This window comes from Bufo gargarizans, chromosome 4 (assembly GCF_014858855.1).
Source record: "Bufo gargarizans isolate SCDJY-AF-19 chromosome 4, ASM1485885v1, whole genome shotgun sequence".
Lineage (NCBI taxonomy): Eukaryota > Metazoa > Chordata > Amphibia > Anura > Bufonidae > Bufo > Bufo gargarizans.
In genome coordinates this window covers 323,193,453-323,219,236 of record NC_058083.1, presented here as the reverse complement: position 1 = coordinate 323,219,236, position 25,784 = coordinate 323,193,453, and the positions used below count along the sequence as shown (strand labels likewise).

The window sequence follows — 25,784 nt, the reverse complement described above, 5'->3', positions numbered from 1 at the left end:
ATCAATGTTTTTATCAGCAGGAGCGTTGCCATTTTTTTATTCTGATGCTCACCATTCTTGCTAGTTCCTTGAAGGAAGTTCCTCGCTCAGAAGTGCTCAGGGGAGGGTCTGTGAAGCAGCTCACTGCAGAGAGTGGAGAGCACGCCCGAGCGAGGGACCTCCTTTGAGTAACTCCATGGAATGGCCAACATCAGAATAAAAGTTCTTTTTCTCAGCAATAAGATAAAAGCGTCTATAAAGGTATGTTTAACCAGTTGTCCACAGATCCTACCTAATGCTTAACTGCTGACAGGCTCCATTTAAACAGAATCTGTTATTTTATAAGCTTTGAAAACTTGGCTTTACCTTTCCTCCGTCAATGTGGTGTGCCTGTTCATAGTATGACGCTGTCCAATCAGGGCAAAAGTATCAGACACACCAAATTGGAGGGGAATGGTAAAAGTCAATTGTTGATTTATTCACACATTAGCAGGTTGAATAACAGAGGAACAGAATAACATTAAGTTTTAAGAAAAGATGTGGCAGCATTGTTATCTCATGGAAAACAAACTGTACCTAATAATAAGTTGTTTCTGTACTAAGTAACCTGTTTAATGTTTCACCAACTTTGGGAAAGAAGTGAGGTGTAATTTAAAAAGCTGTAAGAATCCAAGCCTCAGATCATGCCTTATTATTCCACCAGCCATTAATTGACTTGGTTCATGTTCTGCCTTTCTTGTGTTCTAACAGCTGATAAATGTCGGAGTCTGATACTTTTATGGTGAGGTCATGAAGGGTTCAAATATTGTCATTTATGGGAACAGAAAGCTTAGTATTTTTAGTCGAGCCAGATATAATACATCCCTAGGCAATTGTCTGGATTATGTAGCAGTGTTGATTTGGCTGTTTGAAACCTCATTGTAATCACAACAATGTATTTCCATAGGGTTGCAGGGAAACCTAGAGAGTACAATCTTAATGTTCTGTCAGCGCACAAAATAGATAAAGGGTTGAAACTGTTACAGCTCTCACTGGGGTAAAACCCAGCGTCAAACCTCCCAAGTGTCCCCTCTTTTAGATGAACAGTCCCTACTTTTGACTGAAGTCCCTTTGTACCTCTTTGCCCTTTTAATTTTTGTTTTCTGGCTTGGGAAATAGATGTGCTTTTGTCTGGTTCATAGCTGTATAATACCCCACATTAAAGACTATGGACACCTTTGGAGGCAATTTTTTAAAATCTTTCATTTTTTTTTCAATTGGTCTTAAAAAAATAAAAATTCTGCAGTTTTCCCTGTACATCTTTCAGTTTCTTCATATTTGCAGATTAGCTGGCTCTCCCTTCACAGTGAATCTCATCAGACAGGCGCTATGATGGCTCAGCCTGTAGCCCTTATCTCTGAACCCCTGATAGTTCCTAGACATTCATTATAGTTGTATAAACAATCAAGTGTAATGTAAGGCATGGAAAATGAATCTTTCATAAGATTTGTGTTTCTACTTTTTGATAAGCCCAAAAGTAGAGGTGTACAACTTTACTAACTGTGAATATTTACTTGTGGTTTCTTTTATGTTTAAAGAAAAGAACAATTAGGATACACTCTATCCAGTAATCCAGTAGGAAAGCTGCAGGAAGGTCAGATTCTCTATATAAGGTACTGCAATAAAGATATCCTGGCAAATATAAGTGGCAAATATATGGATTAGGCTCCATGTAAACCAGTATAAAGAGTTGCTGACTTGCCCTACAAACTTGCTGTTTGGGTGATTCCCCTGCTGTGAAGCTCTGCCCTACTACTAAGTGGGTGCTCCACTTTTGCCGATGATAGGGCAGAGCTTCACAGTGGGGGAATCACCCATCCAGCAGGTTTGTAGGGCAAGTCAGTGACTCATCATAGTGCTTTACATGGAGCCTAATCCATATAATTGCCAATTGTTTCCTCTGTAAGGGCAAGTTTTAATATATGATTCCCCAATAGGATAAAGAGGTTGATAGAGGAGTGATATTCCCTGCAAAGATTGATTCAACTCTCAAACTGGCTTCGACAGGAAGGTCAGATTCCCAAAGCCTTAAAGGGGATGGCCACTTTCTGGTTATCGTTCACCAATTTGTTTGTAAGATGATTATATGGCACTTACTAATACAGCCTTTGTACCATTTTATATGGTATGCCTACACTAAAATCTTTTGTCCTGTCCACATAGAGGTCCTGTACACAAAATGGCTACTGATGGAGGGTCATGTAACCAGGCAAATCACCTCTATGTGATGCTTCCACCATTCAAATATACTGCACCTGCTCCAAAAACCCCAAAGAATAAGTGCTGATGGCAGGTGCAGTGTATTTGAATGGAGGAGACATCACATGGAGGAGATTTGCCTGGTCACATGACCCTCTATCGCTGCTAAATTACAGTAATCGAGTACAGCGCTCAGTGGTCACATTTAGTCCCCTAGACTTTGAATGACTCTTTAGTACACATTCATGACCACTGCCCCGTTCAAATAGGGGACATAAAGCCCCATTATCATGATTATGAGATCACCAGCAAGCTTAAATGTATTGCCTATCCTGTTGATAAGCAGTAAATAGTGATACATGTATATTGATAAGCAAATTGATTCTAAACAAATTTGATTTGTTACAATTTTCACAAAAATTCATCCACTAAACAAATCAGAAGTTTTGGTAATTTGTTTAGGATGACTTGTGTAAACCCAGCATCATTTTACTATGAATATTGGTGGGGAAAATCATGAGCGAGGAAGACGATGGAGGATCACATGACACTCGCAGGAAGTGAAGGGGGAGGGGGCTTGACCTGATTGGCTCAGAGGCTGACACAGCCTGATCAGCCAATGAGGGGGAGGATTTGTTGAGAACATCATAAAAGGACACCCTGTGTTCAGCTTGACCTGGAAGCATGTCTTATGGCAGTGCCTGACAAAAAGCAATGACAGACACAAGCCAGTAATCAAGCTGCACTAAGGACCCTATAGGGAGAGAATAGGGAGACATAATTCAGTAGATTTTAGGGAATTTGATTAGGGAAAGCTTTGAGGAGGTGAGTGACTAGTCTCCCAGTTGTGTGTTTAATACATCTGTTGGCAGCTAGTTCTAAACCCTACCAGAAAAAGAAACTCATTATTTTCTGTATATGAACAGACAGCTTTTTTTTAAAGGGTTTCTGTCACCCCAATTTTCAGCAGGCTTTCTCACTGCGCCTGCAGGGACGGCGCAGGCGCGAGATTTAAATGACAGACGGGGCCAGCAGGAGAACCAACGCTGGCCTGGCGCTGTCAATCAAGACAGAAGGGCGTGGAAATGAGGTGGGCGAACGGAGCCTCTAGGAGCAGGTGCAACTCCCCCCTGCTCCTAGAGGCTCATTTGCATATAATCAAAGTTAAAATTACACGAAAACGGGGGCATACTTGAATAAAAGAAATGGAAAGTTAAAGGGAGTCTGTCATCAGCATTTCACTTTTTTAACCCTTCCCATAGCTCCCTAGCATGCTTACAGTTAATAAAAACGTTACCTCTGGCATCAATCCTGGACTTATAAAACCATCAAAAACGATCTTTATAACATATGCAAATGAGGGCCCGCAAGTGCCCAGGGGCGGCGTTACCCTCGTAGGTGCCTTGCTCAGCCTTTTCATTGCTTCCCTCGCCCCTTCCTACCCTCCGCCCGCCCATCCTTTCCCTCTGACCGCCTATCTATTCCGCAGAGATTCCGCGTCTGCACACTCATTCCTTTGGCTGGCGCATGCGCACTGCGATGCCCATTCCTTGTACGGCATCACAGTAAATAATGCAAAGGCTGAGCTAGCAGGGCACCTACGTGGGTAACGCCGCCCCTGGGCACTTGTGAGCCCTCATTTGCATATGTTATAAAGATCGTTTTTGATGGTTTTATAAGTCCAGGATTGATGCAAGAGGTAACGTTTTTATTAACTGTAAGCATGCTAGGGAGCTACTGTGTGGGAAGGGTTAAAAAAAGTGAAATGCTGATGACAGACTCCCTTTAAATTCAGGTGACATTTTCACATCCATGATGTCAGCCTGTTTAATAGCGAAAATTGGGGTGACAGAAACCCTTTAAAAAACAAGTTTCTACAGGTCATAAGCTTATTGCCAGCACTCCAATGGCATACATTCTGCTCCAAACAATGAGCAATTGTGCATTTTTTTTTTTAAACCAGTTTAAATTTATCATTTGTAATTAAGTATATGATGGCATTATACCCATGTTACTTAACAGGTAGCATATTACTGCAAGATAAGGGGTAGTTACAGCAAAAGCAATACTACAATAATGCAATTTTAATACTTGTGTTACTAAACGCATTGCTTTTGCACCTGCTAGCCAACATAAGAATTGCAGCTCTAATATGCTGGGTCTCTTCAGAGAGACCCAGCGTAATAAAGTCAGTTGCCGGCATCCCATTAGCTGTAATAACACTTCTGGGTTTTTCAAGGTTTAGATGCCGTGATTACACACGTGTCATTAGCCGCGGGCCATGTCGACTGCTGCATGCACAAGCGGGCGACATTTTTACCTTTCGCTCCAGCGCCGTAGCAAAGGGGTTAAAGATATGTTAAGGCAAAAAATATATTGTTATACCCATGTTATCGAATGTGTTACTGCATCAGATTTACAATTTTAAATTCACCTGTTTTAGGCATAGAAAATGGTCTAAATGTAACACAGCTAGGAAGCTGTCTTACATTTAGAACTGGCGGAGGATCCGCCGAAGTTATGTAGAGGCTGGTGCTTCATAACTGTGGCAGATCCACCACCAACTTAGGGCTTTATTAAATGTGCGCCATAGTTCAAAGACATTTTACTGTAAAAAGGACATTTTTATACCCGTATTAGTGAACAAATTACAGCATCAGACCACGTAGTTCAAAGACATTTTACCGCAAAAAATTACATTGTTATACCTGTGTTAGTGAATGCATACCTCAAAGGCAATTTACAGCAAAAATGTCATTATTATACCAGTGTTCGTGAACACATTACTGCATCAGACCATATGGTTAAAAGACATTTCACTGCAAAAATTGTATTCTTATACCTGTAAACACAAAGGGGGAGATCAAACTGGTGTGAAGGAAAACTTAGTTGCCCATGGCAACCAATCAGGTCCAAAGAAGCTCTGAAACATGAATGGTGTAAGTTCATTTGTTACTATGTGCAACTGAGCCAGTTTTCTTTTATACCAGTTTTGATCATTTTCCCTCACCCTGGGTTCATACCTGAGCGTTCCAAAAGGAGCGCTCTGTATGCGCGATTGTACTGGCGTTTGCAATCGCGCATACAGAGACAAGCGAACGCCCATTGTCGCGCATTCCCGATCGTACGCGCTGTAAAACGCCCAGGTGAGAACCATTCCCATAGGGAAGCATTGGTTTCTCCTTGTTGAGCGTTTTTACAGCGCGTTTTTACAGCGCGTACAGGTGTGAACTTAGGGTCATAGTTTGTGAAGTAAACGTATAGCTCAAAGACATTTTAAGACAAATAATGCATTGTTATACCCATTAGTGAATGCATTACTACATCAGACTGTGTATTTAAAATTTCACTGCAAAAATTACATTTTTATAACCGTGTTAGTGAACACATAGTTTAAAGACATTTTACTGCAAGCACTGCATTGTTATACCCATGTTAGTAAGTGCATTACTGTATCAGAGTGTGTAGCTCAAGGATATTTTACCGCAAAATTTCAATTCTTAGACCTACTGTATGTTAGTTGAACACATAGTTCAAAGACATTTCACTGCAAACATTATATTTTTATACCCGTGTTAGTGAATGTGTAGTTCAAAGACTGTGCTGTGTACCAAACGTGTTTGTAAAAATGTTTGGTAAACAGAAGATTCCAAACCAAAGACCCAGGCCTCTTCATCCTAGAGACAGAATGTGGGTAGTAACAGCAGTAGCAGCACCAGCCATCCATCCAGTAGTAGTGGTGGTGGTAGGACGGTGGTAGCAACAGTGGCACTCGGGACCAATACAGAGCGGAAAATCAGGAGGGAGGCAAAGGCACTTACATTGATGCAACAAGGGATGGCTGAAGAAGAACATCTAATGCAGGGGTACTCAAGTACTTTTTGTAAAGGTCCACATACCTGAGTCTGCTGTAAGATGAAGGTCCGAGCGGCAAAACATAAAAATATATAAGGAGGGACAACACCATTGGCGTGCAGCGCTGCATGTTATCTTTTTTTTTTTTACAATAATCCACACCGCCAAGCCCACCTAATCTCCTTTCTGCTGACCAAACAGTAAGAATATCCTTTCAGTGCCCCCTAACAATAATGATTCCCCTTTAATGGCCCTTAGACAGCATGATATCCCTTTAGTGCTCCACAGAGTATGATACCCATAAATGCACCCTCACAGCAGGGTGATCCCTTGGTGCCCCCACACATTATGATGCTCCTTAGTGCCCCTAAAACATTGCGATACCTCCTTAGTTCCTCCCCACAGAGTATGAATACCCTAAGTGCCCCCTCACAGTACTAATGCCTCTTTGTGCCCCCTTCACAGTTATAATGCCCATTGTGCCCCATTTACAGTAATAATCCTCATTGTACCCCCTTCATATTAAAAATCCCATTGTGCCTCCTTCACAGTAATAATTCCCCTTAATAGTAATAACGCCCATTGTACCCCCTTCACAGTAATAAAGCACACTGTGCCTCCTTAATAGTAATAATGCCCATTGTGCCCCCTTAATAGTAGTAATGCTCATTGTGCCCCCTTCACAGTAATAATGCCCATTCTGCTTCCTTTACAGTAATAATCCCATTGTGCCTCCTTCACAGTAATAATGTCCCTTAATAGTAGTAATGTCCATTGTACCCCCTTCACAGTAACAATGCCCATTGTGCCTCCTTAATAGTAATAATGCCCATTGTGCCCCTTAATCGTAACAATGCTCATTGTGCCCCTTCACAGTGATAATGCCCATTGTGCCCCATTCACAGTGATAATGCCCTCTGTGCCCCCTCCATAGTAGAAATCCCCATTTTGCCCCCGTAATAGTAGTAATGCCCATTGTGCCCCCTTAATAGTAGTAATGCCCATTGTTCCCCCTTCACAGTAATAATGCATAGTGTACCCCCTTTACAGTTATAATGCCCTCTGTGGCCCCTTCATAGTAGCAATGCCCTCTGTGCCCCCTTCAGAGTAGTAATGCCCTCTGTGCACTGTGCCCCCTCTATAGTAAAAATGCCAATTATGCCCCCTCCATAGTAGAAATGCGCCCATTGTGCCCCCTTCACATTAGCAATGTCCTCTGTGCCCCCTCCATAGTACAAATGCCCATTGTGCCCCCTTCACATTGGCAATGCCCATTGTACCCCTTCATATTAGAAATGCCCATTGTGCCTCCTCCAGAGTAGAAATGCCCATTGTGCCCCTTCCAAAGTAGAAATGCCCATTGTGCCCCCTAAAGAATAGAAATGCCCATTGTGCCCCCTCCAGAGTAGAAATACCCATTGTCCCCGCTATAGAGTAGAAATGCCCATTGTGCCCCTTCACATCAATGCCCATTGTGCCCCCTGCAGAGTAGAAATGTCCATTGTGCCTACTTCAGAGTAGAAATGCCCATTGTGCCTCCTCCAGAGTCAAAACGTCCATTCTGCCCCCTCCACATTTTTAATGCCCATTGTGCCCCCCGAGTAGAAATGCCAATTGTGCCCCCTCTGTGTTAAAAACCCCCAAAAAACAATGTAGCTACTCACCTTGTCCCACTCCTGAAGCTCACAGTCCTCTCTTCCCTGCAGACACAGATTGCTCTGCAGCACTATGTGGGTGGAGCTTATGCAGATTTCCAGGCTGCAGGCTCCGCCCACACCGGCCAGCAGCACGATCTGTGCCTGCAGGCTGAATGGTGGAGCAGGGAGAAGTCTTCCTGCTTCACCATTCTGTGCGCCGCCGGCGTGAAGGAGGGGAGGAGCGTTGGGAGCCGAGCAGTGAGTGACAGAACTCAGCTCCCTGCGCTCCAGCAATAAGCGCTTCCATCTGTATTGAAGGAATAGCCCATTGCTTCTAGGCTCTGGCACCCCGTGAGAGCCGGCACCCTTAGCATGCCACTGCATGCAGGGGTCCAGACAGCGGGAAACCGCGGTCTGGATTCGGACCGCGGTCCGCCAGTTGAGTACCCCTGATCTAATGCATCTTGCTAACGGCCCTGTAGCTGTTGGGGATCCACATGGAGAAAGTCCCATGGAGGAAGTAGAGGATGAGGAGCTGCCACTGGAGAGGGAGGAGTTGCTTGTGCAGAAGGACGAGGCTGATGATGATGACAGCACTGACCATGATGACCAATCATCTCAGTGGCAGGGAGGTGGAGCTGGAAAGAACTGGGTCTTCGGACACGCTTGCGAAAATGGCAAGCTTTATACTTGCTTGCTTACGAACTGATGTATCATTCAGGCATATTATTCACAGGCATATAATTTTGCTATCAAAGTAAAATGGGGGAATGTTTTTCTGTTGCGAAAGGGAGGCAAAATTACTTTATTATCAGGATACACTGTGTACACAGCTTGCCGCAGCTTTCAGTTAGCATACACCTACCACCCACGTGTCTGATCAGGAGAAACCTCTCTGCCCCCTGTAGAGTCACCCACCCCCTGCCTTCTTTGCTACCACAAGTAGCAGAACCCACAGCAGCAGCCAGTCCAGTATCATCAACATAATAGAGACATTTTTCCATGTGCCGCACCAGGCTGACGCAAATACAAGCGGAGATGTACTGCCTCGATACCCAGGTTCAGTCCTACTCTGGGTATTTCTCCATTGATTTCTGGGCAGGCAGACTGGAGCATTGGCTGGAACTGGCCCAGTATGCTCTTGTGCCCAGTACTGTCTTGTCCAGCCTCCAGTGTCATCTCAGAGAGGTTTTTCAGCATGACAGATGGCATTGTCCAAACAGACAAATTTGTTCTCCACCAGTGTACAAAATATCACTTTTGTCAAAATGAACGAGGCATGGAGTTATGAAGATTTTCAGGCACCTTTGGTTTAGGCAGACAAATAAATCTACCATTGCTAATGCTGGCTATTTATTGCTGGCCCCATCATGGCAATGCTGCTGTGTGCATGCCTAGCATCATGTTCTGTACCGTATGCCTTCTGCTGCTGCCATCTTGCCACTGCCGCTGTCTGCCTGCCTACCATTATGTTCCATACCGTATGGCTGCCGTGGCCACGGCAGCTGTTACTTCCTGGTGCTAACTCCCCATACAGCCACGTCTATTACCCCTACTGTAACTACCATTGCCGCTATACAACAGCCATTACTATTACCCCAACACAGCCGCACACACATCTACTTTCCATGCCATGTCTGTTCCATGCTTTGCTGCTCCGCAGGCACTACTATTGCTGCCTCTAATAAAAGGAAAAGTTTTCAGATACTTGGAACTTCAGAACAAGGCACTATTTCTTCTGACAATTAACACTTGTGTATGTATAAATAAGGGAAGGCATTCCGCTTCTGTTAATGAAAAATGTTTGGCCTGTGCAGAACAATCCACTGTTTCTTATGACATTAACATGTGTGTGTATAAACAGGGGCATGGCTCTGACCCCTGTTAACACATAAGTTTGTGACTTTTTCCCCAACAAGCAACATTTTGTTTTCCCATAAAAGTGTTTGTTTTAACACTATCTGCCCAAAATAAGGGATAATTCTTGGAAGGTGTTTAATATGAAAAAGAATAACACGTGTAACAGTGCAGTGTTTTTATACACGCTGCTTGTTAACACAGTCAACCATGCGTTTACCCATAGCTATAAATGTCAGTGTCAAAGACATTATTTGCTATTGCTGTCATGTGTTCAAGAGCGTAAAAGAATAAGGGAGGAGAGAGTTTGAACAGTGAACTGTCACAAATAAAGGTTCTCTTAAAGGGGATAAAGGGGATTTAAACCCAAACTATCTAATCAGAAAGCAGGGTAATTTCCAGAGCTTAGTAATTACTGTATGTATGTACTATTCAGAGAGACGGCTCATGCACACGGCCGTTCCATGCATTGGGGACCGCAATTTGGGGTCCCCAATGCACGGGCAACATCCGTGCAGATTCCGCAGACAGATCCAGCCCCATTCAACTTGAATAGGTCCATGATCCGTCTGCCCCACAAAAGTTCTATTTTTTTTGCAGTGCAGAGGCACCGCACCTTACAGATTTCGGACCCATTCAAGTGAATGGGTCCGGGGTGAGCACACAGCCGGTGCCAGGATATTGTGTGTTTCCGTGCCCCAATATGGGCACAAGCAGGCAATGGCCTTGTGCATGAGCCCATGTCTGTTGTTGCAGTGGCCAAAGGGACAAAGCAAAGCGCAGCTGTACTCACTTTCTCACTTTCCTATTGTGCATTTAATTGGTTGCACTCTGTATTAGATCAAAACCGAACACTGGCCCAGAGATGTAGATGAAAATGTGGAATAGGATTAGCTGTCTACGGCTATATTCACACAACAGTGAGGAAAAAACAGCTGTTAAAAATGGTCAAACTGTCTGTTTTTATGGCCATTTTACTTCCATGTGCAAAGTGAATCTGTCACCTGCGACTTCCCTATCCAACTGTTTGCATAGAAACATAGCTGCTGTGATTTTCCTGCATTTATGTGTGGATCCGAGGCTGTGTTCCCGAGTTATAAAACTTTTTCTTAATATGCAAATTAGGCTTTTGGTGCACTGAGGATGGCACCACTGTTCTTGTTGCACCCAAGCTCCACTCTTTTCTGGTGCGGGACCCTCCCTGACTGCTTTGAGTGACAGGGCCAGGCAGTGGCAAAGCAGCCAGGGAGGGGCTGGCCACAGAAAGCTGTGGAGCTTGGCTGCAACAAGAGCAATGGTGACACCCTCATTGCACCAAAGGCCTAATTTGCATATTAGCAAAGAATTATCATAATTTGGGAATGGAGGTATGTGTTTATGCAAACAGTTTATAAGAAAGATACCTGGTGACAGACTCCCTTTGACATCTGTTTTCAATGTACTTCAGTTCATTTTTTCCACAACCAATGAAAACACCCACAGGATGGTCACATGATTACTCAGTCGTCATCTTTTCGGTGGTGTTTGTGGCACGCCTCACTTGCTCTGTCCCAGATAGAGGGCCACTCCTGGACAAGCAAAATCAGTCTCTCAATATCTTTGGAGCGTGGAATCTTCTGCTCCCCAGCTTCAGTCGATGCTCTGGAGGGGGATTTTCCTGCCATCTTCCAGCAACCAACGGCAGTCAGATGGAGGCGATTCTGTAAAATGGCCATTAGAAACAGGCCCATTGACTTCGATGGGGATCATCAAGTCATCAAGACTGTCAAAAAATAGAACAAGTCCTATTTTTTTAGAGCCAATATTCACGGTCTGTTAAAATAACATGCAGCGGGCCCAGGAGAGGCCTGTTAGACACTTACGTTTGGAGATCTAGCAGGCTGTTTCGGCTGGGTGGCACAGCCCCACCTATCAACAGTTGTTATGGCCTGTGAACTCACTTTTCAGCATATATACAAAACTTGCACAAAATACATTTTCAACCCATTAAGTAGTGGACCACTGCCATATCAGTAGGATGCTATAAACGGATGTGTGAAAACACCCATAGGGAGTCATTTATCAAATTCTGGTGTAATACCAGTTTTTTATATCCCCTGCGCTGCTGAAGGATGTACTTAATGTACGACGAGGCACACACCTTGTTATAAATTAGGCGCATCCTCTGTCAGTCTGTGTGCCTAGATTGACATTTGCTCCAGCCCCTGACTGAAGTAGATGCCAATCATCATTGACGCCTGTTTCCATGTGTAAATGTTGGTGACTTTGCTAAATTTAGGTGCATGGACATTTAAAAAGTTGAACAGGGATTTTCACCTTTTTTACGCCAAAAAACTGGCTTAAGGGGCCACAATAAATGACCCCTATAGATTTCAACTGTTCTAAAAATGGACATGTAATGGCTGTAGCCAACATGGTCAGTGGTGTGAATACAGCCAAAGGGTACAGCCACACTGTCAGGTTTCCTGATGCAGTTTTAGAAGCCCAAATCAGGAGTGGATCATAACAGCAGAGAAAGTATAAACAACAAATACAACTTCTCCTCTTTTTTGAATTCACTCCTGGTTTTGGTTTCCAAAACTCCATCAGGCTGGGGCAGATTGGCCATAGACCTTACAGGTAAATTTCCCGGTGGGCCGATTCCCAGAAGCCCACCCAAGTCCTTCTCTGTTCCGCTAAGCAGGTGCATAATGAGCTCTTAAAGGTAATTAACGCTGTGAGAATCAGGTACTCATGTACCCGGCCAGTGACCGCGCATGCCCTCCTGAATTCATCTGATGTATTCCGCACATAGACAACTGGAGGAAGAGGACAGAAGATGGGAGCTATTGATGGCCACCACAGAGGGACAGCTTTTAGGGCAGTATATTGTGCTGCACTGTGTTATTTGGTTCTGCTGGGATAGTATTTTACATTATAGTATTGTTGAACCCGCCTACTTGTGTTGCCCCGCCTTCTGTTAATTTGAACCCGCCTACAACATAGGGCCAGTTTTATTTTATTTTTTCCAGGGCCACTTTAAGTTCCCAGTCTACTCTTGGTATCAGGAAACCTGAACATGTGGCTGTACCCTTAGGATACCCTAACATGAGAATGGCAGGTCCATGGTACATCAAGAATTGTGCCGTATCTGACTTTCTGTGTCATAGTATAGAAAAAAGGTAACATTCGGAATGTCGAGGTCTCTAGAGTGCTTCAAATTACTTTGGGCTGATAGCAACATAGGACGGCATTTGCTGGAGTTATATAGCAGCAATTTTCTGAAAATATCTCTGTGCGCTCTAGAGCTCAAAATGAAAACTGAAAGTTGCGTATGATGTGCCCAGGCCCTCGGACCTAACACAACTGTCCATTGTGCCTTGAACCCTGCACTTCTAATGCTCTTAAAGGGGTTTTCAGAATTTTTTATACTGATAACCTCTTCTGAGGATAAGTCATCAGTATCTGATCGGTGAGGGTCAGACACCCGGGACCCCCGCCAATCATCTGTTTGAGAAGGCACCAGGGCTTCTGTGAGTGCAGCAGCTTTCTCTGTGTTTACCAAGCACAACGCTTAGCTCCATTCACTTCAATGCAGGGCAAGGTCTGTGTGTTGTGAGCCGTGACCTACCGTTTAAAGGAATTTGAAGGAGTCTTCCGGGATTTTGATACTGATGACCTATACCCTATCGGTGGGGGTCTTTAAATGCATGCATTTTGAGATGTCAGTCTGCAGACTATTGTCTCGCAGATCAGAGTGTATGATACCAAGTATATAAGTCAGACTCAGGGATGTTGTAAGAAGCATACAGTAATTTGTATATATCATCTAAATTCAAAAATAGTTTGTATTATGCACCATGAAAAGCAAACTAGTGTGGACGATTTTGGTAACCCAATGAGTTATGTGTTTGTATTGGTTTGAGTACTCTGCCACAGGTTAGTTTTCTTCTTACGAAATTCTGAAATAGTTTGTATGGGTGTGTCTGAGATAGGATACAGTATTTAGATCGTGAGAGAGGGACTGATGCGAACTGTGACAGTGCTGCGTTATATGATGGTGCTATATAAGCAACATGAAATGCAGAATAATGATGATGATGATGAAGTACCAGTCGGGTGCCAGACAAAATATACCCTTCCCATAAGCTCTGTCATTGAGTTGCAGAGAATGGAGGGAACATTTGGCAAGCTAGTTTCCTGACTGCCACCACAGGTATGGGTGCAAGGGTGCCCCCTAGTCCAGCATTCTAAGGCATTCATAAAGTGAAACGATCTGCCTGGTAACGGGTCCTGACAGTGGGCACAAAGGCGGATGCCAGAGTCCCATTATGGTGTCATTGAGAACTGTTCTTTACGTGCTCTCTTTTATTATATTAGTGTCCTGTCCTTTTTTCCCTGCTCTGTGCTTTCTTTCTGCCATTTATTTTTCAGCTAACCTGAGGTAAATCTATTTATGGATTCTGATTGGCTGATGGTTGCTTACCTGTATCTGGGGTACCTGCTTTCTGCCCCGCCCATGATTGGCCAGCTGTTCTCTGTGGCGGGAATTTGGAATATTTATAGAAGCTGTCAAGTGGGTTCAGAGCTGTCAGTCACCGAACCTGTGAAGAGGAGAAGACGTCGTCCCACCCGCCCTCCCCTTTTAAGTCGCGGTCCTAAATTAGAGGGGGGTTAGTCACCCAGCTTAGCTGAGGGGACATTAGTGGTTTTACTGACGTTTTAATGGTGTTTAATTAATTTATGAATTGATAAATTATTTATAAAATTTGGTTTATTATGTATTTTAACGCTTAATAAAGGACCGCGGCCATTTTGCACCATATTTGGTTTTGGTCATTATTTTAGTTAAGTTCTAGATAAGAACTATGCTCATATGACACCATGAACAAATATCTAGCTTCAATAAAAACCTGACTACAAGTTCAATGCACCCATCTGCGCAATCTTTAGAGTTGAGCCCATTCCATTCTCATAGATATCAGCCTAGTCCCCAGAATGGCAGGCTGTGATTTCAGTAGGCAACAGGTGTCCTTACAAAGATGCTACATGCTAGATGACAATGCCAGTCTAATGATTAATAGGATCAGCAGCCATAGGTCGTCTAAAGTCTAACGATATTAAAGAGCTTGATTTCATCCAGAACACAGTCCACGCAAGATAGAGCCAAGGAAATGGAAGAGTCTCAGTCATGTGTAAGCAACACACAAAGTCCCTGTTTTCCTACCAAGCACTGCAGAATAGCAATTGTCCATTCCCAGCACATACCACATCCTCTGCATTTTTCCCTGATAATATATGTACAGTCCTTAACGCCAAGGCTGCTTGGAAACACTGCAGCACATTGCAAAGCAACACCGTCCACGACACCAACCGTTCTAAGAAACACTGATGAATTAATGAATGGGAATGGGATGTGCAACTTAATAAGTACTTTACAGGCTGCCTATTGCCTTTTCCCAGCAAATTACAATTTAACCCTTCTTCACCTGGTAGAACACGTATTTCATGTCATCAGAAGCACAGATTCTCTGCTAAGATCCAGCACTTGGTGTTTTCGGGTCGGTTGCTTCCTCTTGGGCAATATAATGTATTGGAAGTCATTATTAGCCAATATTTTAGGTGGAAGAAACAGGCCTTTGGCTAGCCGCATAGATGCTGTCTACCCAGGTATTCTCCTGTAAATGTCACGCTTCTGCGATTTCCAGGAGATGACTCTTTTTAAATGCACACATGAAAAGGTGCAAATGATGACATGTTTCACAGCGTATTTGCAGTGTGGGAATAGACAAAACATTAGGGCCGGCTGCTGTTCCAACACGCAAAGAAAATCGCTTAGGAAGGTATGCCCACCTTATGACATAATTCTAATTCTCTCTCTCTCTCTCTCTCTCTCTCTATATATATATATATAAACACCATTTATAATATTTTTTGCAGTATGACTATATCTGTTGCAGTATGAATGTACACCCACTTAATGACATCATTTTAACTCTCTCTCTGTATAATGTATATATAGACAAACCAGGTATTATTCACTTGCCACTTTATGACATTGGACAAGACATATATATCCAGTTGCGGATACCTGTAATGCTATGCAGTGTCTTGTGCATTCACACACTGCAGCAATCTCCCAACCAGCTCTGCATTGCATGAGGGGGCTGAGTGCTGTATTGCTGCCTAGGCCACAAAGGATTCATTCTTATTTCTACTATTTCATTGGACTGAGCAGTAGCGCTTTTCCATAGGCTGGAACCAGACTATTTGGAGGAAAAGGGACAGAATAATATTTGGTTTTAATTCCAACTGGATCAATTAAACCTCTAAAGTCAATCCAAGCAAAGCATCCTAAATATGTCTAAATACGGCAAAGTGAAATGTACAGCTACGGGGGTGAATATGTCATTTTAACTCTTTCTTGGTTGCAAAAAGTGACATTGTAAAGCCTGTAAAAGCAGCATCTGTGGTTTACCCTCAATATATAATACATATATCAATCTAATCTATCTACCCATGTACCTTCTATGTATCTCATATCTATCTATCTATCTATTTATCCATCCATCTATTATTTATCTATGTATCTATCTATCTATCTATCTATCTATCTATCTCATATCTATCTATCTATCTATCTATTTATCTATCATCCATCTATTATTTATCTATCCATCCATCTATTATTTATCTATGTATCTATTTATTTCATATCTATCTATCTATCTATCCATCCATTTGTTATTTATCTATGTATGCATCTATCTATCTATGTAAACTTTTAGTGCAACAGATAACGAGATGAAGACATGGTTAGGGCACAGCTTGGGCAACACATAAGTCATCCACAATGTACCAGCCTGATATCTGGCAATAACTTGTCTAGTACATGTTTACTGTCATATTCAGACGTGACCACTCAAGGCATTATAAAAATAGAGCTGTTATCTGTATAAAATAGGCGGACTGGCAAATCAAGCCATTCTGGGCATGAGATTAATCACTTTCTTATAGCCGTGCACATAATTCATTGCTTACTAGGTATGCAATTGGCATCTTAAATGAAAATGACCTATATACAACGATTACATGTTGGTGAAATGCATCCATGTCACTTTAAAAAAATATATATATATATATATATATATATATATATTTTAAACTCCACACTTATGGACATCCTCATTAAGGCAAATCAGACCTGCCATAGAGGCAGCAGTTACTACAAACCTGTTACCATGGAAATATAATTGTATCATCAAATCACAAGACCAAAGCAACACGTAAAAGAACTAATAACTGTCCTAATGACATCAGAAGTATGATTTATTACTGCTGCTAGTATGAGATGGAAAAGCAATATGTGCCACCTACCTCAACCATTAAACAAGACATTTAACCATAGCTGCAACTCAGTGACCTCCGATTGCCTTGAAATGCGTGATCGATGCTGCCTGTACATGTAGACTTGTGCTGCAGAGTCCAGCACCAGCATCCAGGATTAGGTGCGGGGATGATTCAAGAGTAGTGAGAAGGAGGGGGATCATAGGAGAGGGTAGCTGAGGGGTTCCAGCTTGTGGTGGATGTGGGGGTTCTACTTTAGTTTGAAGCTGCTGCAGTGTGAGGAACTATAGGACTGGGTATTGGAGAAGGCTGTGCAGCTGGGAGGTGCTGGAGTCAGTGGCCACTGGCAGACAGCAGCAGACCAATAAGCTTGAGCACTGTCAGCTCCCAGCACTGAGCTCCCCTTTCTCTGCTTGTTTCCTCATTTCCAAAGTGACGTCAAACAGCTTGGAGTTTTTCCTCTTCTCCCTTGCTGCATGCACAATTCATTTCACAGAGAGGTTATGAGAGGAATGTGCGTCGGCTAGGCTAGAGGTGTTCTGCACATACCTTCCCATCACATGCATTGTCATCTCACTGACTTTGCAGAGCCAGTCATTTCATGGTCTACGTCCTTCTTTATCAGCAGTATGAAATTCTTTTATCTTGGTTTTATGTTTTTGTTTCTGCTGTTTAAAATAAATTGCAAAAAAAACTGCCAAAGGTGTCTGCTAAATTTAGACCTATAGGGGTCTCATTTATGAACAGATATATGCCACTTTACATGCGCACAGATTCTGTAGCACGCCATGTCTACTTACGCGCTCACACCAGGTCTAAACAAGGGGGCATAGCGGGGTAGGGGACGGGCGGGTAGGCCTGTCTCATTCATCATTTGCTACACCTGGTTTAAGCCTCATTCAGACGTCCGTGGAACATCTCACGGACCGTGTTCCACGGACGTCTGCATGAGGCTTTAGTCATAGAAAATACTCTAAGGGCCCTTGCACCCGACTGTATACCCTCCGAGATATACGGTCCGTGAGCAGGCCATATGTCCCGGAGCGGCATTGATCTTGCGCACGGGAGCACACAGCATCATACATTGCAATGATGCTGTGTAGGTCGGGCTGCCAGCGGGGCTATTGTCCCGAACTCATAAAATCATATGAGTGTGGGCCAATAGCACTGTGGGCGGCCCGTCGTGTGCAGCATCATTGTAATCTATGATGCTATGTGCTCCCGTGCGTACGATCAATGTTGCTCCGGGACATATGGCCCTCTCACAGACCGCATATCTCGGAGGGCATACGGTCGTGTGCAAGGGCCCTAAGTGTAAGACATCCAGGAAGCTGTCTTACATTTATAATTGGCGGTTGATACGCCAAAGTTATGTAGAGGCCGGCGCCTCTAGATAACTTCACAAATCCACAGCCAGCGCAGGGGCTTATTAAGAACAGCATCAAAAAGCAAGTCTTAATAAATGTGCCCCATAGTGACCAATTTACGCAGTTGTGTCTAGGAACGCAATGCATCCCTGCAACCTTATATGTGCCGGGAAAAAAATGACATTTTCAGAGGTTGATTGTGTGATAACGGCTATATACGCAGCCTAAAAAACTTGCTCAAATCGCAAGGGCTTAAAATTTGGGTTTCAGCAAATTACAGAATGCTCAACTGGATAACACAGGTTTTGCCAGGGGTCTAGGGGATGCAGAAGTAGCAATCACATTTAGGCCTTAGTCTCTGAGGGGACCCAAAGGCCCCTCTGCCACAAAAATAGACACAAGGTTTAAGTCAGGGTTTTACATTGGGCCCTGAAGCTTCATGCAGCTTTCTATCAAATACAAGTTAGCGTGCTTGAACACAGGGGTAAAGGGGTATCCCATCTGGGATATTTACAGCATAGCTAGATATGCCATAAATGTCAGATAGGTGCACCTGCTGCTATATCCTGAACAGGACCCTAAACTAAAGGGAGAAAAAGACATGTATACACAGACACTCTCCATTCACCACTATAAGCGTTCTGAAAATAGCCAAGCAAACTGAGTCCCATAATGGTGGATGGAGGAGTGGCTGTGCAGTGGTTGTGAGTTGCTCTCCATCCACTGCTATGGAACTTCCAAAAATAGGCGAGCCAGTGCTCAGTCCCATAGCAATGAATGGACAGGATACTTGCATGGGTAGCGTGCTCTCTGTTCACATCAGGTGCCCCATTTTCAGATCTACTTAGCTTCTCATAGATGTAACTGACCACATATATGCATCGGCGATCACTTAAACGTTTGGTGAAATCAAAACTAAGAAAAACAACAGTAGAACTCAGGGCTATGTTTACTAGTGAAAGTAAGAGCATTTCCACATGCACAATGCGAAGGGAACTCAAGGGATTGGGACTGAACAGCTGTGTAGCCATAAGAAAACCACTAATCAGTGAGGCAAACCAGAAAAAAAGGCTTCAATTTGCTAGGGAGCATAAAGATTGGACTCTGGAGCAATGGAAGAAGGTCATGTAGTCTGATGAGTCAAGATTTCCCCTGTTCCAGAGTGATGGGTGCATCAGGGTAAGAAGAGAGGCAGATGAAGTGATGCACCCATGATGCCTAGTGCCTACTGTACAAGCCTGTGGTGGCAATGCTATGATCTGGGGTTGGTGAAGTTAGTCAGGTCTAGGTTCAGCAACAGTATGTGCTCCAAGAATGAGGTCAGCTGACTACCTGAACATACTGAATGACCAGGGTATTCCATCAATGGATTTTTAATAGTGAAAGTAAGAGCATTTCCACACGCACAATGCAAAGGGAACTCAAGGGATTGGGACTGAACAGCTGTGTAGCCGTAAAAAAACCTCTAATCAGTGAGGCAAACCAGAAAAAAAAGTTTCAATTTGCTAGGGAGCATAAAGATTGGACTCTGGAGCAATGGAAGAAGGTCATGTGGTCTGATGAGTCAAGATTTACCCTGTTCCAGAGTGATGGGCACATCAGGGTAAGAAGAGAGGCAGATGAAGTGATGCCCCCATCATGCCTAGTGCCTACTGTACAATCCTGTGGGGGCAGTGCTATGATCTGGGGTTGGTGCAGCTGGTCAGCTCTAGGTTCAGCAACAGTATGTGCTCCAGGAATGAGGTCAGCTGACTACCTGAACATACTGAATGACCAGGTTATTCCATCAATAGATTTTTTCTTCCCTGATGGCACGGGCATATTCCAAGATGACAATGCCAGGATTCATCGGGCTCAAATTGTGAAAGAGTGGTTCAGGGAGCATGAGACATCATTTTCACACATGGATTGGCTACTACCAGAGTCCAGACCTTAACCCCATTGAGAATCTTGTGCTGGAGAAAGCTTTGCGAAGCAGTCAGACTCTACCATCATCAATGCAAGATCTTGGTGAAAAATTTATGGAACACTGGATGAAAATAAATCTTGTGACAATGCAGAAGCTTATCGAAAACAATGCCACAGTGAATGCATGCCATAATCAAAGCTAAAGGCTTTTTTTTTAGTGGCAACTTTTTTTTGGGACAGGCAGTGTATAATGGTAGCGTCAGACAAAGCCAGATCCAAGGAGCCCCAGCAGGGAACAGCCTGCTGGATCTCTTTACCGCTAGATCAAAACTATCCTTAGAAGATATGTAGTGGAAACATGAGAAGCTAACTTTTTAAAGATTCCGTTTCAGAAAAAGGACATGATTACAATTTTGTGCTATACTTTGGAGAATACAAAAAAGTGAATCTATAAAGTATGCTTGGTCTGTCCTAGTGTGGGGTGAAGGCCCATTCTATCTGAAATTAAGAACCTGCACAGTGACGTGGTCTCAAAGTGCTAAAATGTTAACCACTTCTGGAACCCATAGACTTTAAATGTCTGGGCGAGATGCATTTTCCTCTGCAGAGATGCAGAGATGGCAGTTGCACACAGGTCATATAACTATAGGAGCAGGGAGCTGGTTGTCAGTGACAGCCAGGCCCCAAGTTAAAAGGGCAGAGATGTTTTTTTAACCACTTCTGTCTTCCCAATCGCTGTATACACATCACTCAATATACACAGTGTATACAGATCAGGCAATGGCCATGCTGTTTCCTGTCCCAGTCCTAGATATTGAGTGACTGCTGGGTAACTGCAGAAGCTGCTGGATGTTAACAGACCCAGAACAGCTCTGCAGTGCATGTCAGAAGGCTGAAAGTGGAAAATGTATTCAAGCCTTGGGGCTACATGGACCCTCTGTCACAAGTAGTTAGAAGTTAGGCTTCAAGAGGTCTGTGAAATCAATTGTTGTTTATGTTCTATGGCCACCACTGACTCAGAACTAATACTTCTCCGCCTTTTTTTGTTTCTGTTCCTAGTTTAGACTAAGAAAAACTACTTTGTATCAAAGTACAAAGTGTGATTGAGGTCTTAAAGGGCTTGTCCAAGATATATTAAAATCCCGGATAAACTATGCAATAGCCTGAAAAGTCATTGTTTTACCCATCCCTTGCTCCAGTGACATTTTCTGCGGCACTGGTCCAGTCCTCCTGCCACTACTTGTTTACACACTGCAGTGGTGATATATGGTAAGTGATTGGCTGCAGCAGTCATGTTTCATAAACCTGTATGTTACTGTGCACATCACAGTATCGGTAAGTTTGTAAACAAGCAGTGGCAGGAAGACCAGACCAGCATTGCTAAGAATGTCCTTGGAGAAAGGAGTATAGGATACATTTCATTTGGGGTTATTCTTTTCCGGTATATAGTTCCGTCACAGGGGCTCTATGTCGGAAAAGAACTGATCAGGCATATCCCAATGCATTCTGAATGGATAGAAATCCGTTCAGTTTGCATCAGTATGCCTTCCTTTCAGTCACTGTCAGGCGTTTTGGCCGGACATAATACCGCATCAGTCGCCGGAATGCCGTATCCAGCATTAATTCCCATTGACTTGCATTAGTGCCGGATCCGGCATTGCAAAACAACTGAAGGACAGTTCAGTCCTTCCGGTCTGCGCAAAGACTGCAAGATGGATCCATCCATCCGCATGACAAGCAGAGAGACGGATACATTCTTGCAATACATTCGTAGACGGATTCACACCTGGATCCGTCTGCAAATGCTGTCACACTGATCTGCGGATCCAGCAGGCAGCTCCGACGTTGGAACTGCCTGCCGGATCACACTAACGCTAGTGTGAAAATAGCCTTAGTTTATTGCCTATGAGAACAGCATTTGTGAGATCAGACACGGATTTTATCCAAAAGAGCCTGACTCGCCATCTTCCCTTCTAGTTCATTCCAAAGGTATGAACTAGATGGTGTTGAGGTCAGGACTTTGTGTGGCCCAGTCAAGGTCTTTCACACCATGCTCACTCAACGAAGACTTTATGAACATTGCTTTTTGAACTGGAATACAGTTATTCTGGAATAGAAAAGGGTCTTTTCCAAACTGTTTCCACACAAGTTGAGCGGATGCAATTGACCAAAATGTCTCGGTATGCTGAAGAAAGTTTTCTCTTCACTGGAACTAGGCCAACCCCTGAAAAACAACCCCATAGCAGTATCCCTCCTCCAACAAACTTTACAGTTGGCATAATGCAGTCAGGCAGTTGACATTCTCCTGGCATTCGCCAAACCCAGACTCGTTCATCAGACTGTCAGATGGAGAGGTGTAATTTATTACTCCAAAGAACACGAGTCCAGTGGCAGCATGCTTTCCACCCTTTAATCCAATTACTGGCATTGTGCTTAGTAATGTAAGGTTTTCATGCAGTTGCTTAGCCATGGAAACCCATACCATGAAGCTCCCCGGACATAGTTTTTGTGCTGATGTTAATGCCAGAGGAGGTTTGTAACTCTGCAGTTACTGAGTCAGCAGAGCATTGGTGACTCATGCACTATGCAGCCTAGCACTTGACGTCCCTGCTCTGTAACGTTACATGGTCTACCACGTCAAGAAATTTCACAAAGTGACTTGTTATAACAGTTACATCCTAGTACAACATCACACTGGAATTCTGTGAACTTTATAGAACAAGCCATTCTTTCACAAATGTTTGTAAAGACAGACTGCATGGCTAGGTGCTGAATTTTATACACCTGTGGGCAGCACTAAAGCTCGCCCACTAGTGCCGGTGAAGTCACCGGGAAACATTGCTAAGCAGAAGCCTCTGCCTAGCAGTGTAAAAAAAAAAAAAAAAAAAAAAAAAAAAAAGAGCCCTTTCCCTGCACCCAGGCAGAGGGGTTGCTTGGGTGAAGAAGGGGATATGTCCAGGTTCGGCTCTGAACCCTGACAAACCATTTAACTGATATTGGGGGACGCTGCTGAAAAGTTCTTATTTGAAGTTTTATGATGCCCTCACACTCAGTAGGTAGGGACGGACAGTGAGCCCAGGGGTGCATCACCAATGAGGCCAGGTGAGGCGATCGCCTCAGGCAGCACCAGGTAGGGGCAAGAGGGGGTCAGTGGAAGGGCCATGGGATGGGAAGGGGTTAGATGAATAAATTGGCATTGGGGAGGGAGGGGTGCTGTTTCAGTTTTCACCTCAGGCAGCAGAAAGGCTAGGTGCACCCCTGAGTGAGCCCTTGAAGTCCATTGAGTTGTGGGACCAAGGTCTCTGTGGAAAAGGCAAGGGACAAAGTAAACCCACAGGACATTTCCTTGGCTCTACCAAACACACTACATGAAACACAAAGGCAACCACATTTTGTGACCAAGGAGGTCACTATTAGGCTTGGAAAACTGCAATACCCAGATGACCAACCAGTACAGAGCAATGAAATTCCTACAAAACTTTAAGATGAAAGTTTGGAGGAATAAACAATTTACCAGAGGGAAGATTACTAGGAACTAGTCCTGACAGCATTGTATTTTGGTGACGAGATCAGGGTCAACGACGGCAAGAATGACACCAGGGGACAGAATATTACCAGGTTCAGTATCAATGGACTCCTCTACCAAAACTACGTGATAAAGCATCCGCCTTCACATTACCGGACCAAGGACGATAAGTGACAACAAAGTTAAACTGAGTAAAGGACAAGGCAGAGGATGTAAACGTTTATCAGTATGTAAATAAATCTGGTTTTTGTGATCCGTAAGTACTATAATCTGGTAATGAGCCCCCTCTTAGAAGTGGCGCCACTCCTCAAAGGCCCACTTGATGGCAAATAGTTCGCAGTTGCCGATGTCATAATTCCTCTTGAGAAAAATGGTTTCAAATTATTTAGAGAAGACGACCCTAGAGATAGTACAGGCCCCACTCCTACCTTAGAGACGTCCACTTCAACCGCGAAAGTTTTGGTTACATCTTGCTGAATAGGAACAGGTGCCTGAACTAAACTTCCTTCCGGAGCATCAAATGCAGACAATGCCTCAGGAGACCAATGGAGAAGATTGGCCTCTTCCTGGTTAAAGGGGTTGATTCACTTCAGTAAATGACATTTATCACATGGAGAAAGTTAATGCAAGCCACTTACTAATGTATTGTTATTATCCATATTGCTTCCTTTTCTGTCTGGATTCATTTTTTCATCACATTTTACACTGCTCGTTTCCATCGTTACGACTACCCTGCAATCTATCAGAGGTGGCCGTGCTTGCACACTATAGGAAAAAAACTGCTGGCCTCTCTGGTGACTGAGACTGTGGGAGCTCACATAGGCTGGTGATTTTTTTTATGGTTTGCAAGCACAGCCACCGCTGATGGATTGCAGGGTGGTCATAACCATGGAAATAAGCAGCGTATAATGTGATGGAAACATGAATACAGCTAGCAAAGGAAGCAATATGGATAATCACAATACATTACCAACTTTCTTGTATTAACTTCTTCTACATAATAAATGCTATTTGGTGAAGTGACACAACCCCTTTAAGTCTGTCGAAGGTTTAGCCAGAATTTTTTTAAAATGAATTTTCTATAATAATTCGCAAAGCCAAGAAACTCTTGAAGAGCCTTGAGAATGGTAGGCCTGACCCAATCGACAACGGCTCGCACCTTAGAGGGATCCATATACAATCTTAGGGGTGACAGGATGTAACCCAGGAAGGAGACCTCTCTTACACCAAACTCGCATTTGCTTAATTTTGCAAACAAATTATAGTGCATCGGTTTTTGAAGGACTTTCCTCACATGTAAAACATGAGATGAGCAATCCGGGGAAAAAATTTAGATATCATCAAGATATACCACTAGAAAATGACCCAGGAACTCTCATTTACCAGGTTCTGAAACACAGCTGGGGCATTACACAGCCCAAAGGGCATCACCAGATATTTATATTGCCCTTCAGGGATATTAAATACAGTTTTCTATTCATCCCCCTCCCTGATTCTGATCAAACTGTAGGCTCCTCTAAGTCAATCTTGAAGAAGCACTGAGCCCCAACAATCTGATTAAATAAATCAGGAATGAGAGGAAGGGGGTACTGGTTCCGGATAGTAATTTTATTGAGCCCCCTGTAATCAATACAAGTGTGCAGTCAACAAAAAAGAAGCCAGCCCCAACAGGAGATACAAATGGTCGAATGTGCCCTTTATTTAGACTATCGTTAATATAATCTTTCCTGGCCTGCCTTTCAGGCCCAGAAAGGTTGAAAATCCGTCCTTTGGGACATTAAGCACCAGGGACTAGTTCAATGGAGAAATCATATTCCCAATGAGGAGGTAAACCTTCAGAAGCCTTCTTGGAGAATACATTTTGAAAATCCTTGATGAACCCAGGAATAGGACCCTCCTCCAGTTCTAGACCAGAGAGTAGAACTGATAAGCAATGGTTAGAGCACTGAGGACCCCATTAGGTAATTCCCAAGAACTCCAATCCAGACTATTCAGACTGGACAATGTTTCCCAGGGCAAGCCAAAAACATTAGCATGAAACTTTTTCCGAATGAATTGACCCAACCATCATAATCAAGTCATTGGTTTGAT

General features: G+C 43.5%; 1 protein-coding gene across 1 annotated transcript in view; it reads right to left on the bottom strand.

Annotated features, from left to right (window-relative positions):
• Window positions 1-17,176, bottom strand: part of PDE7B (phosphodiesterase 7B) — a 362,595-nt gene extending 345,419 nt beyond the window's left edge. Inside the window, exon 1 of the mRNA XM_044290083.1 lies at window positions 16,923-17,176. Coding sequence (XP_044146018.1) covers window positions 16,923-16,943 — 21 coding nt within the window. The 5' untranslated portion in view covers window positions 16,944-17,176. The remainder of the gene's footprint in view (window positions 1-16,922) is intronic.
• Window positions 17,177-25,784: the final 8,608 nt, after the last annotated feature.